This window comes from Sorghum bicolor, chromosome 4 (assembly GCF_000003195.3).
Source record: "Sorghum bicolor cultivar BTx623 chromosome 4, Sorghum_bicolor_NCBIv3, whole genome shotgun sequence".
Classification (NCBI taxonomy): domain Eukaryota; kingdom Viridiplantae; phylum Streptophyta; class Magnoliopsida; order Poales; family Poaceae; genus Sorghum; species Sorghum bicolor.
The window spans coordinates 62,865,319-62,884,081 of record NC_012873.2 but is presented as its reverse complement, the minus strand read 5'-3'; the positions used below and the strand labels follow the sequence as shown (position 1 = coordinate 62,884,081).

The following is an 18,763-nucleotide window of genomic DNA, read 5'->3' as shown; positions in this document are numbered from 1 at the left end:
CCACAGACCATAGGTACAGGACACTGCCGGCTCAAAGTGGAGTTGGAATTGGAGCTGGTAGCAATTTCAGGAGCTAACGGGGTTGGTAAAGCAGTGCAAACTCGTCGTATATCACTTCATTCCACTCTCTGTTTGCCCCTTCCTATGACAAGAGTATGGATGAAAACGGATCGGATACAAACAGATGACTGATATAATATTTGTTTTCATATTTTTGATCGAATTCGGATTCGAATATGGATAATATCAACCATGTCGGATAAGATAGGATTGAATGTCGACATCATAAATATACGATTTAAGTATTCGAATACAGATACAGAATCGGATATTGAATATTCAGACTCATACAGACAGATCTAAACCCCTCTAAACGAATTCGGTCTCGAATACGATCGGAAAATATCCGTACCGTTTTCATCCCTAGACAAGAGAAGGGGCAACTTGCACAATTGCACTGATGCACTGAGCTACAACAAAACAAAGGGATAATATATGCAGTGCTTAACAGTTCAATCAGCACTGTAGCCTTTGAGTATCTTGCACCGAGATGCACTAACCCATGTGAATATCCAAGAAGACTACGACGTGTCTCGTTTCCTTTTAATATAACGGAACTAATGGAAAACAAGAATTTCTGTTCTCCAAAGTTTTGCCTACACTGTTAGTGCTAGCGTTGGGGGGCCTGCGTCTAGAACTGATTAAAAGAAATCATGGAGCCATTGACATGAAGCAGTTCTTTCTCTTTTCCGATCGTTTTGAAGTTGCCATCAAAGCACTCGTCAGTGTTACCATCTTTTACCAGTTCTATGCCGAAAGCTGTAATGTAAACAGCAGCAGTGTTTATGTACTCAGTTACTTCACTGCATATAGTTCAGGAACTCCACGGTTCACTGTTCACTCCTGTCTGCTTCAAGCCTTCAACTGCTTCTCCAATTCTGTCTCAGGAAGTTCAAGCGAAAAAAAGGGTTCTGCTTTTGCTGATGCTGATGTTGATTTGTTATGCAAGAAAAATAATGTTCCACGGCTAAAAAGTAGTACCGATAAATTCAAGCGAACACACAAGTCGCACCTGTATTCGTCACGCATGTCAAATAGGTTGCACCTGGTAGAGGTCAATGTTGGCATACCTCCACCATGTCCTCTAGTCCCAACAGCTTCACAACATCTTGCTGCTCTCCTTCATTAAACATTCCAGCATACGGTCAGCATGTCAATCGACAGTAGTTAACACGGTCCCAATCGATCCATTCGACGTCTGTGCAAGAATATTACAATAATAATCGTGATCGGCTAGCCACGAACCAAAAACAAAACCATCCATTAGTTTACTCTTGATTGCATTCCTCCACCTAATTCGATCTTTTACTAAGTTTGTTTAATTCAGAGATCGATGGATGACATCAGAGATATCAGAGTTCTCAACTTGCACCTCAAGCAGAACCCTTCAACGGATCTTCTCTTGGCTTCGCATGCCAAACATGAACGTAAGCAAACTTGTCGGTCTCTGCTCGACTGTATTTTTTTAAGAGCACGTTCAGCTTAAGCAAACAGATAGAAGATAGTGCGTCAAATTCTCGCGCTGCGTACTGCTTAGCGGTCCTGATCAAACCTCCATGACTTTCAACTTGACCAGGTCCACTTGGAGATGCCTGCTACTGCTAGGCTGCTAGTGAGGTCAAGGATGCAAAGCTTTGTATAAAGTCATGGTCTCAACAAACTGTTACTGGTTGACTCAACATCGGCAGGAATGAAACTGAAACTGGATAAAAGCGGCAAGTTTGAGCAAATTACTGACAAAACCCATGAACCCGTAATTGACTGGATCTCAGCGTGCTATGGCTTTGATTCGCCAAATCTCTTTGTGGACCTTAACTGCACACATAAATCACGACGGAAACTAACAGCTGTTCTTTTTTCAAATGGCAGGTCCCGAGAGACATTGTTTGTGCAACAAAATCGGCAGAGTATCTTTGAGACCGTTCACAAACTGCACGAGTGTCTGTTTTTGTTTTTTGTTTTGTTTTGTTTTGTTTTGTTTTTTTGTCGTTCTGGAGGCCGCGGAATACTTCGAGACGCAGGCCTTGCTTTGCTTGTCTGCACGCTGGACAAGATGACGGCAGCTGGCAAGTTGTAGAATGGTTGTTAGCCACTGAACATTCAAATCCCATGCATGCAAAACCGTGACAACAAGCTAGGTTAGGTACACCGTACCTTATCCTGATGATCGCAACGACCAATTGCATCACATGTCTTAATTTCCTTCCCCTGCTTTCATGCTTGTGGCTACTAGTAGTATATACGGTACCAAATTCCTGTCCCTGCTTATTCTTGCATTTCTTTTTCTGCACAAGACAAACATGCACCTAACATGTAGTAGCGTGTGTCGTGAGGCGTGCCGATTAGAAGACACCATGCTTTCAGGGAGCAGGGTGCGGTGCACACACGTCGAGTTCTATCGCGGTCTCGCTGGAAGTTTGTGTGTGCCCGTGAGAGAAAAAAAGGACATCCTCATCGTTACATGACGCACCCACTCGAGGTCGAGGGCAACATCAAGAACCCACTCGAATGCGCTGAAGGAAGATGTGGACGAACTCGTGGCGTTGGGGGTTTCCGCCGTTTCGCCTTCGGTCTGAACTCTGAACCTGAACGTCGTTTCAGATCGAGTCCAAACAATCGATTCATCAGTGAAAGTCAAGCCAGGGTCGGCGGCTAAGAACGAAGCCGAGAAAGCCATTTAGCTCGACGCCACTGCTGCACTAGCCAGTAGTCATGTGTGAAACTGAAACGATCGATCGGCCGTGTGGCCGCCGTCGCTCGATGTGGTTCTTCCGGTCCAAGAACATATATGCCTGACTCTGCAACATGGTACCAAGTCGCGACTAACGGGCCGGGCGAGGAGTTGTGTCCACGAGAGTTACAGCGTCTCAGTAATATCACGTCTGGTGTAGGTGCATTATGCGACTTGTGCGTGCACTCGGCTTGGAGCACCGTCAGGCGGCGCATCAGGGCCTTGTTTATTTCCAAAAAAGAATTGCAAAATAAATATTGTACCATTTTCGCTTGTATTTAATAAATATTGTTTAATCATGAACTAAGTAGGTTTAAAAAATTCGTCTCACAAATTATAAATAAACTCTATAGTTAATTATTATTTTATATATATATAAATTCGATGTGACGAATTTTTTTTTTTTAAAAAAAAAACTAAACAAGACCCATATTAACACGTTCACGGCATCGGCTGCTACCGCAACCCCAGGATGTGGACTAGTGGCTGCGGCTGGTGTGCGGAAAAAGATGCGACCGGTCGGTCCCGCCTCCCTCCAGAATTCAAGAACCGATCAAACCGAGGCCCCACGGGCAGTCCACGTGACCCCACCGAATTCCCTCCTCCCGCCCCCGCTCCGCCCGTCACGGAGCATTGCATTGCGAATGGAATGGGACCGACCAACCCCCACCCACCCCTCCTCCACTGGCAGCCGGGACCCGCACCCACCCAGCACGCTCTGCTGCGTGCCTAGCGCGACTGCCGTGGCGGGCTGGCGGCCTCGAAGAATTAGAACTGGTCCAGAGTCCAGAAACCTGACGACGGCTGACCGCTTCACCGCTGCTGCGTTCCTTCGTCCCCCGAGCGGCCGAGCCCTATTATATAGGCGCGCGGCCGTGCGCTCGCTCGATCCATGCCTTCCACGGCTGACGGCGGCTTCCTCGAGTGTTCCATCCGACCATCCCATCTCCCCAATCCACTCCCCGCCTCCCTCCCTTTAAGTACTCGCGCGCCTCCGCACCGGAGGTTACTACCACCACCACCCATCAGCCATCGTCTCAGGGAATCGATCGATCCGAACTACGCCGGGTCGTGGTCACTAGTGTGAGGATCAGGATGGTGGTCGGGTTCCGCCGCACCATCTCGTTCCCGGCGCCCAGGTCCCCGACGCCGCCATCGGGCACCGGCGCCGGTCCCAGCGCCGCCGCCGCCGCCAACAAGTCCGCGGCCTACCGCGCCCGATCGGCGAGCCTGCCGTGCCGGTTCCACCCGCTGGTGCTCCAGCTCGACGACGACGTGGCCGACCTGCGCGCGCTGGTGGGCCGCCTGCTCGCGTCGTCGCAGTCGCAGTCGCACGCCGCGGAGGCCGTGGCCGAGGGCGCGGCGCAGCTGGGCCGCGTCCTCGTCTCCCTCTCGGACCTGCTGCACCACCCGCAGGCGCAGGACCCGCTGCGCCGCCTCGGCCCGTCCCCGTTCGCGGAGCGCCTCCTGGACGACTTCCTCCGCCTCGCCGACGCGCACGGCAGCTTCCGTGGCGCCCTGGTCGCGCTGGCCGGGCTCCAGGCCGAGGCCCGCGCCGCGCTCCGCAGGGAGGAGCCCGCACGCCTCGCGTCCGCGGCGCGCGCGCTGCGCCGGGCCGCGCGGGACCTCCCCCGGGTGGCCTCCTCGGCGCGCGCCGTGGCCGCCAAGCCCCCGCCCGCACCGCCCGCCGACCTCCCCGCCGACGCGGCCGCCATCGCCGCGGCCGTCGTCGACGCCGCCGCCGCCGTGGCCTCGGCCTCCGCGGCCGTCTTCTCCGGGGTGTCCGCCCTCTCCGCCGCCGCCGCCACGGCGCGCGTCGAGGTCGAGGCCACCACGCCGTGCTGGATGCCCTCCCCCGCCAGGTTCAGCAGCGCGCCGTCGTCCGCCACGCCGAGACACGTGGTCGTCACCACCAGGGTCTCTTCGTCCTCGTCCTCCATGCCGCGCATTTGGTGGGTCGCCGACCTGATGCGATGGATGTCGCGCGCCAAGCGCCGGTCCGCCAGGAGGCAGCACGCCGCCACGTCCGCCGGTCGGCGGCCAGGGCCAGAATTGGAGAACGCCGTGGACCCGGAGGAGCTGGAGCGGAAGGCGGCGTTCGAGCGGCTAGACAGCCTGGGACGGTGCATCGCGGACGTGGAGAGCAGCGGCGAGAAGGTGTTCAGAGCGCTCGTCAACACCAGAGTCTCCCTCCTCAACATTCTGAGCCCAGCCTTCTGATCTCCCGAACAAGTCTACAATCAAATCATCAGAACCAAGCAAGCTCGATTAAATTTTGCGACTTCGGATAAAAAAAATCTGTACATAGAAATGTGGGATGATGCGATATAGCAATGCGTTTTAGGGCGCTCGCCGTGCTCGATTTTGTTTGTACAGTCGCATTCAGAATCGGAGCGATGGAACTACTTGCAGAACGAAGAAAAGATTGTTCAAGTGTCATTCTCTGTCCATTAAGCTTGCATCGTTCATTTCAGTGCTGCCGATTTCCGGAGCGTTCTTGAGATTAAAAAAAAAAGTTAGATTGCTTCAAAGCAAAAACGGCTAGCTTGATTAGTGGATCTTGTGCAGCTTGGTGGCTCTTCGTGGAGCTGAAGCCATACGTGGTAGCCTGGTAGGAGCGCTGTACGAGGGTACAATCGTCGCGCTCGTGATCTCCTCTCTGTGAGGTTGAGGCGGGTGATTCCGGGTCGTTGGTTGGGTTGGGTGAGGTCACGTGGACGGATGGCACGAGTGATTCGATCCGGCGGGGTGGCGATCTGCACCAGGCTTTTTCCAGCGCGATCCGCAGTGCGATCAGTGATGTGATGCCGTAGGCGCCAATCGCGCCGGTCTTGTGCGTGCGCGCTAATGCTAATGCTAATGGACCGTGGTGCCGTCGTGCCGATGATGGCGCCCAGGTGGCTGCTCTGCTGCTTTGAGATGATGATGCCTGGACCGTTTACCGTTTTTCTATGCGTGGCAGCTCCATCATCCAGAGGAACATCGCATTAGAATTATGACAGGGGCCAGCGAGGTTGCCGTGCTGCGAGGTTGCAAGCGCTGCAGATTCGCCTTGCTCGACACTTCCACACCAGAGGGGGAAGTGACCAGCAGCGCGGCTACCGATTGCATATGCAATGCAGGAGATCGATCGTGGATGGTAACCAGCCGAGCGCCTAAAGAAGGAAACGAATTGGACGTGTTCAGCGAGGGACGAGATGGACCTGGAGAAGTGAAGACCATAGAATCGAGCATGACCTTTGTTGCAGCAACTCCACCTCCACGGGTCAATTTCTGCGACGCCTTTCTGAAAGTTCTCGAGCCTAAACAACGACTATCATCATCGATCAAGAGTAAATTTGGAGGAACCATTTGACTTGGAATCGGTTGTATCTTCATTCGGTACTTGTTCTTTAATCGATCACATCGCCTAACGCACCTGCGACTGCGAGGCAGCAACACTACACAAGACCGAGAGGAACACATGGATAATGTAACGTGGCGCAGTTAGTAGTCACAAGAAAACAGAATATGCATGAGCTGCTGCTGACTTCGAAGTTCATTCCAGCCCCTGGCTTCCACGGGTGCACGGTTCACCTAACTTGCTTGGATCGCTCTTTTCCCTGTATACGGGGTGTGGCTGTGTCCCATCCCATGCATCCCCCAAACTGCATGGCTTTTGCTATTAAGACCAGGAGTAGTGTCTTGGATCAATAACCTAATGAGCATGTGACTCGAATTGTGAGCACATGGTTGATATGTGAGTGTTCCACACTAGCCATAGCGTGAGTGTGATGTTGTGAAACGTGTATGATCTTGTCTTGTGATGTGCAAGTATGGAGCACTAAGACGGTCGATAGCAGTGGAGAAGGAGGTCAAGCGAGTTCGTGCCGACAGACTGAGAGCGGTGAAGGACGGATATGAAGGGTTGGGCTAAGAGACATGAGCACGGGGACATCGACAAGCAAGCGTATATGTGAAAATGGTGTAGACCATGTTGACGGCGTCAAGCGAAGGCGCAAGGACTTGGTGATCGAGTGGTCGAGGACGACGGGTGACATGTGTCGAGATCGTGGAGGAGACGTAGTAGATACGCTTCTCTAGCTGGGTTTGGTGGTTTCAGCCTCAAAACTGCGGGAAGACGGTTTGCCAGATTTGATAGATAGCACAAATTTGATGAGTAACACATAAGACACAACGATTATACTAATTCGGTGGACCTTCCTTGATTTTGAAGGCGATGCCATGCATAGAGAGAACAGAGACGGGTATAATACGTATGTATAAATGACGATAACTGACAACATAACATATTATATAAGCGAAGCCTTGGCAAATGGAAGTAAGTACATCAGGTAGCCCTTCCTCAGGTGATACCTTGAGATAAAGATAATTTGTACATTCCTTTGAAGCAAGATGCTGGCTTAGCTGAAACTGAGGCCTCGTTTAGTTTATCAAAAAAACAAAAACTTTTCAAGATTCTCTGTCACATCGAATCTTGTGGTACATGTATTGAGCATTAAATATAGTTAAAAACAAAAACTAATTGCACAGTTTGTATTAAATCGTGAAACGAATTTTTTAAGCCTAGTTACTTTATGATTGAATAATGTTTATCAAATAAAAACGAAAATATTATAATGTCAAAATTCAAAAACTTTTTGGATATAAACAAAGCCTGAAGTGGCGTAAGTTGCTTCTTCTCCAAAACTGATCCGCATGGGCATGGACGGTGCAGGTTTGTATCCAAACAAATGCGCAACGTGCCATAACGTTCGTGCGCCATGTTCCAGCATATACCATGATGCAATGCAATAACGTCTGGGACAAAAAAAAAAGGTTGGCTTTAGTTAGACTAATAAAGGGTAGGCATTGTTCAGCAAGAGGGCCACAAAAAAGTATGTGTCTAGTTACACCTTCCTGTGCTCGGCCTCGCTTGTCTTGTTTATTGGAGACGACTCAATGACCGGGTTAAGAAAAGGTTTCGCCTTTTGAATTTAGGCCTTGTTTAGTTCACTCCAAAATTCAAAAACTTTTTCAAAATTTCTCGTCACATCAAATCTTGTGACACCTGCATGAAGCACTAAATATAGAAGAAAACAAAAATTAATTACACAGTTTGTCTATAATTTACGAGACGAATCTTTTAAGCCTAGTTAGTTTATGATTGGACAATATTTGTCACAAACAAACGACAATGCTATAGTACCAAAATCCAAAATCTTTTCGAAACTAAACAAGACCTTATTGTCACAGGTGCCTTTGCAATTGGACATGTCCCGGCCGGCTCCAGCAACTTCCCCTCGTTCGGTCATTCAACACCTGGGACGTACACATACGTGCATAACTGGTGGCGAAGCAAGCCAAGATCTGGCCCAAACGCACGCATTGCTTTGCACACGGTTCCGCGCGCCCGCCGAGCTGTGACAGATCACAGATTCCGTATCCGCCAGCCGATGCGGCGCACATGAAAAGTCATCTCGGTTTCGGCACGTCAGGATCTTCCCAGGTCGCCGGACCAGGACCCGGACGTGGCAGATTGGACGCGCTTTCGCAGCCAGGAAGGAAGTATCATCGGTGGCACAGCGCATCCCGCGCGACTTCGCTGAATTCCCACGGCCCGCGCGACCGGTTCGGTGGCCAGGCGCCCCCGCGCCCGGCGCCTCTGCTCTTTCCCCCCCCGTGCGGATGGGATGCGAGATCTTGCCGAGGCCGCGCAAGTCACGGCCGGCAGGGCACGGGCAGCGTCGGGATACGAAATGGGGGCGTTGGCGTTGCTGGGTGGGTGGGTGGGCGACAGGTTGAGCCCGAGCGCCCCTGGACGCAGCTGGACTTGCGGGATCGCCTCACCGTGGTCCGTGGAGCGACCAGCATGGTGAGACACACGCGCGTGCTGCGGCTTTGCTGGCCAGCCGCTTGGCTTGTAGCTTTGCTAGTGTGTTTTGGTTTATAAGTCATGACAAAAAATATTATTGACTGATTTATTGTAAGAGAAGAACGTTATTGAATGATCGGTAGATTTGGCTAATAAGTTTAAGCGAACTAGTGTATATGTGTCCTTGCATTATTAGAAAAAATATGAATGTAAGGGAACTTTCAAATTTGGTTTCAGCACGGAGCTTTTGACAAGCTGTTATTATGAGCATGAGACCCCACCTAATTGGAGAAGCTTTGCTTCTTCGCTAACACCAATGCAAGCTCCAGCTACTACTGGTGGTCTACTAATGGAAGCACGGGCAATTTCTATCACAAACTCACATCCCAGCTTGCATGCATTCTTTACTGAAACCATGTGTATTCCCTGCTTTAAAATACATCTGTCCAGCCCATAAACTGGTGTTCTGGGCCAGCATGTCAACCGGACTTTCAATAGCCAACATGCCTCATGCCCTTTGACATGGCGTCTACACCTCTTGTACATGGCGTCTGAGCCTGACTCATCGAAGTCATCATCCACACGGACAGGCTAACCTGCTGCTGTCTCATCCACACCACATGGCGATAGGCCTTTCCCAGTTCGCACGTGGGCTTCCTGTCATAGGTTTAATGGGCCAACCGTTTATGGGCCTCTAGCTGGGCTATTCTTTTTCCTTTTAGAAAACACTGGGCTACTATTTTATTTAAAGCTCGTTTGGCACACAAGACGGCCTGCAAGACGGTGTTATCCCTTCTTGTCCAGTGTACTTAGGGGTGATTGGTTGCTTCTCCCTCGGTGAGCTGGGATGGAGTAGTGGTTCAGATTGATTTCAGCCATGCCCAAACCATACACCAATCTGTGTTTGGTTGCCCAAACCATACACCAAGTGGTTCAGGCTCATATGGGAAGCTCGAGTTGGGCATACGCTTTTCCTGTATGAGGACATACTCCATTGAATGGACTCGTGCATTGATTTCGTGCGAGCAGAGGAACCAAACACAAGCAAAATGCATCGTTTCGACCTGGATGGCCCTTTGCATGCAACCAATCACCCCCGTACTGCACTACATTCTCTAGTGTGTAGTACTAGTAGCTAGCAGTAGACTAGTAGTACTATAACTGAGTACCCCTAAAAAAAAGGTGGTACGTACTGAGTATGAGCTCGTCGTGAAGGGTGTTCGTGCTGAGTTCTGCCATGGCAATTATTTGCTACAGCATGTTCTCGAAAAAAAAAAACGAATTTGGATCACCTGCAGGGAATACGCACAAGTACTAGGTCCACGCCTCGACATCTCTGCCTGGAGTACATCTCAATCCGGAGCCTAGCGAGCTAGAGAGTGGTTGTTGCGAGGAAATCCGTGTTGCACGAGCCCGTGCCACTCTTTTACAAACGGTCCACGTCCGCACTGTTGCGGCTCGTGGGCTGAGGCCGTAGGTGGGCCTGTGGTGCCGCGTGCATGGTTGCGTCGGTCCGATCATGGCGGCGGCTACAGCTCTATACCCATCAGTCCATGTCAGGAAATGACACTAGCATATAGTCGGAGTACGATCATTTCAACTGGGCCAGGTGTCCTCCTGGCAGCTATACCACTACACATGCTGCTTTGTTTTGGCCTAAAGAATCTGCGGGAGGCTGGCTGGTCAGCCGCCAACCGCTCTACCATCAAGGTACGCAGATCAGGCGAGATGAAGAAGTGAAGCAGCCAAGCAGATGTTCCTTTGGAGTTTCATGCAGAGAATGTACTCTTTCATGTGCACATGGCGCATCTAAATGGTCGGGGACGGAGTTATTTGGTCACACATGACTGAGCAAAGTGCCCACGACCACGAAACAAAAGCTATTTACCTGGATGTTCAGTCAGTGAACAATGTTCTTCACTCTGATGAATGAATGCTTTTTTCTTCCCCCCCCTGCATGCCTTCTTTTTAGCAGGGCAGCACAGCACGGCTCCACGTTTGTTTGTTTCAGTTCAGGCACACTGTTAGTGGTGGAGGGAGTGATTTTGCCTGCGTCCTTGTTGCATTGGCTGCCGTGCAAATCTTGACCAAAAGGTGCGTGATCCAACCACTAACCCTTGCGGCGCTAGTTTTTAACGGTTTCAAGCATTCCTACCCCCCCTCAGTAGCAGAGTGTACCGCACTCCCTTACTCCCTTTTCCAAGCTGAGCTTGTTCAGTCCAGTGCTGCAAAACTAACCGTGCTGAGTGCGTGCGTGCATGCGTGCTTGTGTAGTGTGGTCATCGTTGCACCGCATGGGCAGTGTGAGCTTTTCCTTATATCCTAGCAGCTGAATCATGTCACCCTAGCTCAAATACGCTTTGAATTGAAATCGACGGTACATATAGCTGCCAGGACGGGGGACCGGCCGGCCGGCCGGCCAACCCGTATGGTATGGGGTATGGCCGTATCCACTACGCAGCATCCAGTGATCTTTGCCAGAAGCCCAGAACTTTGCGAAAAACGCCAAGGAAAGAAAAAGAGGAGAGAAGCAAGAACGACAGAAGCTAGAGATGCAAAACGAAAAGCAGTAAAGCGGGGTGAAAGAAAGAAAGAAAGAAAGAAATCCATGGCATGGCGAAAGCTGCTGGGCTAACAAAGATTCAAGGGGAAGGGGGGGATGCATGCAAAAGCGCAGGGGCAAAGCGAGCGAAAGGGATATGCGAATCAGTTCATGGCCTGCACGAGGAGAGCTCAGAGCCGGCTGCCCATGGCGAAAGCTTTAACTCGAGGCAAGATTTGACCAACCGGAACTGCACTTCACTCATTCACTTGCTTGGGGTATGTGAAAAAGTTGTGTGAAATGCAGTAAAGAAATGGAGATGGCATGGCTGGCCGCATGGGCTCTTTTTTTTTATCAGGTGGTGACTGATGATCAGTGATGAGGATGGCCCTCCAATGCAAGATTTTACCGTATAAATAAAAGAAAGTAAGATTTTACCCTTATGCGTTTATAAGTTTGACTGTCTTGGGTCTTGGCAGAGTATTTATTCCTAAGCAGATGGATAGGTTCGGTGTGGAAATGTCCTACGATGTGGTAATTTATCTGGCAGTACATTAGCCATGCATGTCCATATTATACAGCATGGCCTAAGAAATGTAGGGTAAAAAAATGGTTGTCCTTGCTTTGAGTTTCGCGCCTCAATTAACTGACGAGTTCCAAGTGTACGTGTGCTGGATGATTCATGAAATATAATACTCTCGATTACTCGATGCTCCATGCATGCGTACAATAATTTGTGCCTCCTACTGAGAGCAGAGGTGAGTAGTGATAGTTTTTTTTTCCAGAGACGACGACACTGCTTAAGCTGGAGCTGGATTAGAAGTGCCGCAAGTGATGAATGACCAGTGATCTCACATGCACGCATCTGAGCATGGACGACAGTGCTAAACTCTGTCAGTGGAGTTGCTATGGTGGAAGAATATGCGTAATGGATGGAGATGCAACGTAGCAGCAGCAAAATAAACTACGGTCTTTATCGAGAGGAGCAGGCGATTTGTATTTATGGCCCTGTTTAGTTTAGCAACCAAAAAATTTTCATCCATCTCATCGAATCTTTAGACACACGCATAGAACATTAAATATAGATAAAAAATAAACTAATTACATAGTATGATTGAAAATCGCGAGACAAATCTTTTAAGCCTAGATAGTCCATAATTAGTGTGGCAGAACCTCCTGAATTAAGTGGCCCACATGCACACATCATTGTCCCAAAGACTTCTGATCGACGTGCACGAGTTCCAAATGACTCAAGAAGTCTGTCGGGTGTCCTCGGAAGACCCGAATCATCCACGTTGCATTCTTTTCAGGAATTCCCTCATCAAGCATTACAGTATTACAACATTTTCATAGATAAGGTAAATCAGAGTAAAAGCGGAAAGGTTACATAACATAGATTGAAACTTAAGTTCATAGTTTACAAACCATAAGTATTTAGTACATAAAAGGTTCGGAACTTATTATTACATAAACCATAAGTCACACAACTTGCTTTACTTGCCCAAGGTCACACATCAGATTATTCATCATCACTCTCCTCCACAAGAGTGAAGAAACAACGACTATCAAAAGGGTTATCAAAGGGTTCACCTGCAACAGGGGTTAATAAACCCTGAGTACAAAAGTACTCAACAAGGCTTAACCGACTATAAAAGAGATGAAGACTCAGGTATGCAGGCTATAGGGGTTCTAGGTAAAGTTTTAGCAAGATCAAAGCATTTCTTTTGCATAAAAGCTTACTAAGAGTAAAACCTACTTTCAAGTTTTAACTCAAGATCATCATTTATGACTAACCAAAACTATTATCAATCTTGCATAAGCATACCACATCTTTCTTATACCAAAGATTCATTTATTACTACGATGATGGTACGAGGATTGAGGCTCCATATCCGAGGAAACACGGCGATTCGAATCGATTAAACCCAGCTGGGGATTCAGTACCACACGACATATGTAGAACTTAATCTTGCATATGTCAACCTGTTTCTATAGATCCTCCCATACAAGAACGGGTCCAGCGTCACCCGAGAGTACAGTACACCACCATCCTACAGCCAATCTAGATGTTTCCCGGTCATCTCAGATCCGTAAGGTGGGTACACGCTACTCTCGCCATCTCTCCACTCCCAGTACGCGGTTAGCCGTTCTCAAGTATCGAAATAGCTATAGGTAAGGCTTACCAGCGCATGTGGGCTGTACTCAAAGGTCTCAATCACAACAGGCCAACAACGGAACGGTCCTTAATCGACACAGTTGGAGACACTACTTTAAGACTCCATTCTTAAAGCAAGTCCACCGACCGGTCTCAAGTTGAACAGTATTGACCTTAATAGTATTCCACAACAACCCTTCAAACTTCCTCATTTGAAAACCTATCTAATAAGCATGGCTAAGCATACTAAGTATTTTCATAAAACAAGTATCAAGGTTAATATAAGAATCACCAAGGTAGGTAATGCAGCAAATAGGATTCACTCAACTCCTATTCACCTAATGCATCATATTAACTCAAGTGATATAAATAACTTTATGAAAATACAAGGATAGGGTTTAATGTCCGGGGCTTGCCTTGACCGGAAAGGAAGTTCGGCAACGCAGCAAAACCCGAAGGATCCACAAACTCGGAATCAACCCACTGAGGATCAGATTCTTCCGGAGCGTATTCTATACGTAAAAGTGCATATGCATGATTATGAGATACTCATGGCATGATAAAGACAGGTTACATGTTCTTGGATGACAACAACAAACATGACTATCTCGAGTACAATTTACCTTCATGGTAAAGAAACAAACTAATCTAGCTATCAAAGCATGGATTATTACTAGACCAATTTTATCATCTTTATTAAACAATGTCGTGAATCTATCATACCACAAAGATCCTTTATATGAATTAAACCATAACCAGGGAGCATATCATGCTAAGTGACCACTGGTTGTCAATCAATCCAAAATACCACTCAAATCCTAAAGGGATTAAATATTTCTATGTCTTTTATACTTATTTTAAATAGCTTTATTAAGAAACAGAGCATAGTTTATCAAAAAGAGCTGAAAATATTCCTGAAGCTAGATAACAGTAACACAAGTTCACATATTAAATTTCATGATTTTTGGATATACCCATAAATTATTAAAATTCATGGAATGTTGATCTATTAATAAACAAAGGCAATTTATATTTACATGAAAGTTACCAGAAAATAAAATCTAACATTTTTCCTGTTCCCTTTATATACTCTGGAACTTATACAAAAATTTTCATAAATTTTGGATCAACACATAATTTATAGCATAAATTCAAACATCAATCATTTTTAAACAAAAAGAAAAAGAAAAGCAACACTGTGCCTCTGCGGCCCAGGAGCTCGGCCCAAGCTCGCGCGAAAATTGGCCCAGCCGGCCTTCCCCCGCGCGCGCTGACAGATTTGCAGAAAAGCCCTCGGCTTCCTTAGAAGCCAACCCGCAGTCCAGACTACTATTCACATGAGTCTACGACTTCACAAACAAACCCCTCCCCTTTCTCATCTTTACAACTGCGAGGTCCCCGACGCCCCGGCCGTCCAGAGCGCGACACCATGCGGCGGCGCGGCTTACGCCGGCCAACTCCGGCCACCCCGAACCAAACGGAGGCGAGCACAAGCACCAGCAAGCAACACGCAACCGAAAGAGCCAGAAAACCCTAACTCTACTGTTCTAGCGAACTCTGGCCACGAGCGGCGGCGGACATGGCCGCGGCGGTGCTTACGCCGGTGACCCTAAACCGGTAGAGATAGGAAGAAAAGGTCAGGAAGCATCGGCATCTCACCCTGGGTGTGCTGACGCAGAGAGAAGGAGCGGAGAACAACCGGGTGATACTCGTCCACGCGACCAGTGACTCCGGCGGCGAGCTCCGACGAAGAAGACGATGTTCCGGCGACAGCTGTGAAGCAATAGATAAAAGAGCGAGCCGATGAGCATCACGGGGTCATGCCGAAGCAAAGACGAGAGACAGAGAGAGCAGAGAGTTGCCCGGATGGGCTGACCACGGTGAGCTTGACCACGGTGGCGCTCCGTCACCGGCGGAAAGGAAAACGAAGAACTCCGGTGATCTGGTGCGAACGAGAACAGAAGAGTGGGTTCTGGAGATGCGCAAGGATGTAACAAAGATATGCCCACGGTGAATTTGGATATGGATCAACCGTTGCGGTGAATTTTGGTTTGGAGTGGAAAGCTGTCCGTCGGTGCTCCGGTGGCAATCGGCGTCGGCAAGCTCAGGATGGAACGCCACGAAGCAAGCAGAGGCGCCAGCAGCTGCTACTCGATGCCACGGAGACGGATGCGTGCTGGGACGAGGTGACACGGTGCTCACGCGCTGGCAAACGCCGGCCCAAGCTCGGCTGTCCACCGCCATGAACAGGGCTAGAACTTATCCCCCCCCTTCCCCATTTACCCCTTTCTGTCCTTTTGCGAAAATCGACCAAAAGTTGAATTGAAGTCAAATTTTCACCAAAAAGAAACTTGTGTAAAATTTTGTGAGCTACAAGACATCTTTTGGTGGCCAGAGCTAAATCTGAGTGGAAAGCAGCTAATTTGGCCAAACAGTTTTGAAACTTAAACTCAATCCAAAGAAACTCAAATTTTTGAATTGGGGCAAAACAGAATTTCCAAAATTACTTTTGATTTTGCATAACAACTTGAAAAACTCCCAACATGAAAGTTGTTCAACTTTTCAAGCTCTACAACTTTCATGTTGACCACTTTTCAAAATTCCAAATAGATTTTGAATTGGAGATTCAAATTAGAAAAGGGGACACTTTCCGGAAATCTGTATTTTCAAAATTACTTTGGATTTTGTACTGAATCTTCAAAAACTCAAAACACCAAAGTTGTACATCTTGACAATATCTACAACTTTGCTTTTGAACTCAACTTCAAATTCTGCTTGGTTTTTGAATTGCACAAAAAGGGGTAAAATCAGGGTTTTGAAAATCAGGGTTTCCCCCTTAAGCTCTCGGAAAACTTTCACCCAAGGGTTTTAAACACTAACAAAAGCATCCATACACAAAATAAACACACTTAAATTCCTAAGCACATTCATCCAATTTAAACTTATTTTAAGTTCGTGCATAGTGTGTGCTTAACAAATACACTATGAAATGCTCATGATGACATGTCACGTTTTAGTCTGCTTAACACCAGAGTGTTACAATTAGCTTTAAGTGCTACAGTAACGCACATGTGCTAATGATAGATTAATTATGCTTAATAGATTTGTCGTGCAGTTTCCAGACGAGATATATAATTTATTTTTTTATTAGTTTCTAAAAATCTCGCTCGACATTCTTACGACACATTCGATGTGAGTTATCCCCAGTCTAAACAGGGGTCAATTTGGGAAGCGTTTGCGTCCTTCTCTCTGACAAAAACCGATTTGTATAATATACCTGCCTTTTAGGGCCAGGAATATTTAATGATCTTGTAGCGTCGTAGGAGCTGAGTATAGAAGCTTCGGACACTGAGCTGACCGGTTGCATTCCCTATGCGCGTATGTAGGCACAAAGTGCCACAGAAATGGCACTATACCCGGTACAGTACGTGTAGACTGTGTCGTAGGATTGCAATGCATGCGAACACTGAGGGTTTTGCTTCCATGTTCAGGCTTTCGTTGTTAGAACTACCTACTTTCTTCTCATAGGAGTAGTGCATCCGCAGCCGCAGCAATCTCCAATGATCAGACTATATATAACTAGAAATTGATATTCCAAGATTCGATTCATTCATCAAGAATGAAATAATAGTAGCTACAAGAGTTTCTAAAACTTACAACTACGGTCCTATTTGGATGTACTACTAGCTACATTTTTTCCAAATGGGCGAAGCCCGCAGGGCTGACATGAGCACAAATCTATTTGGCCCGGTACGAAACAGCCCGCCTCGGCCTCTCACGTGCCCGTGCCTGGACCGCAAAGCCAGAACGTTGGCACGACACAGGCATGGCCCGCTTCAACGTGTGGCACGGGGCAGCATGCATGGCTTCGAGTAGTTGGATGGAGCTCTCCCTGTCTTGTGAACGTTGGACATACGAATAGGGTGAGACAACTATATAAGCTAGCGCCGCTCCCGGCTCCCCCATCAATTGAACCATAGCTCATTGCCAGTAGCAGCTAACAACTAACTATCTAATACCTCATAGCTAATACATATTATTTGTGTAGCTATTAGCTAAAGTTTGTTTGGGTCCATTAGCTAATACTAGACGACTAGATTAATTGGCTACCCTCTCTCTATTCTTCCTCTCTCAGGCACCTTTGCCTCTCTTTTTTTCTCATCTAGTCAAATTCAGCCACCTCCTCTTCTCCATATGCATAGACCATTGACCCCAAGATCAGCTCGAGCCCAATGAAGATCCACCCATTGATGCCCCTTCTCCACCTGCAAAGAGGAGCAAGCAACAAAGTTTCTCATTCATGATCTCTCAATGGTGTCGTCACACAAATTGACACGAGATCTACCGGTTGAGCATCTTCTTAGGACGTGGTGGTCATGCATCATCAATCATGGGTTACTTTCACTGCTTTGCTCGTCTTTGCCGCCATCCTCATAACGTCCATTGTCTTTGATTTTCATGGCAGAAGTTGGCATAGAGATGGGTTTGCAGCAGAGGAGGTTGGCGAGGAAAAAGGTAAAGACGGAAGTTAGCAAGGATATATAGTGCAATGGTAGAAGTTAGTGACAAGAGAGGTGGAGGCGACAAGTCGGCAGTATGCTTGAATTGGGACATGTGCGTGTGGACAGAGACGAGGCACAACATAGATAAGGTTGGGAGTGTCAAGGGCAGTCCATTGTTTCTCAATTTAGGCCTTGTTTAGTTTCAAAAAAATTTCAAGATTTTTCATCACATCGAATCTTTGAAAGCATGCGTGGGACATTAAATATAGATAAAAAATAACTAATTGCATAGTTTGTCTGTAATTTGTGAGACGAATCTTTTGAGTCTAGTTAGTCTATGGTTGGACAATAACTGCTAAATACAAATGAAAGTGCTACAGTAGCCGACCCTAAAAAATTTCATGAACTAAACAAGGCCTTATTAGGTGGTGTTAGCTATATTTATTCAGCTAGCGAAGATAGTTATTAGCTGTCATATTTGATTTATCCTAGTTAATTAACTGTAGCAGCTAATTATTAGTAGGGTAGATTCAAACAGAGCATTTGATCACCATTTACAGTGAAGATAGTTATTAGTTGTCATATTACAGTCCATGTCATCTACGGAGTACAGTCCTGCCTTGTTCGTTTGAATTTATTAGCCAAGTTTATTAGTATTTTACTCTTATAATAAATCAACAAATAATACTTTTTATCATAATTTTTCAGTCAATCGAGTAGGGTGATAATTCACTCCTCACCCCGCCATCACTCATTCGAGGACTTGGTGGGTACTAGTAGCTAGCTAGCTAGGGTAAATCTTCCAGCTGTTGTGCTTCTACCAGAAAGGGAAAGGTAAAGTGAAAGAGTTCCATCAGTTCAGTGATCTACTCCTAGCTAGTAGTACTACTCCATTCTTTTGTTTGCAAGCTTCTTTCAC

At 47.4% G+C, this 18,763-nt stretch overlaps 1 protein-coding gene across 1 annotated transcript; it reads left to right on the top strand.

The window, feature by feature from the left end:
- Positions 3,887-5,011, top strand: LOC8076049 (translation initiation factor IF-2). Its single transcript, XM_021459601.1, has one exon. It carries the CDS (start codon positions 3,887-3,889, stop codon positions 5,009-5,011), a length of 1,125 nt encoding a protein of 374 aa, XP_021315276.1.

Coding starts and splice junctions, on each gene's coding strand:
- LOC8076049 (XM_021459601.1), top strand. CDS start 3,887: ATGGTGGTCGGGTTCCGCCGCACCATCTCGTTCCCGGCGCCCAGGTCC.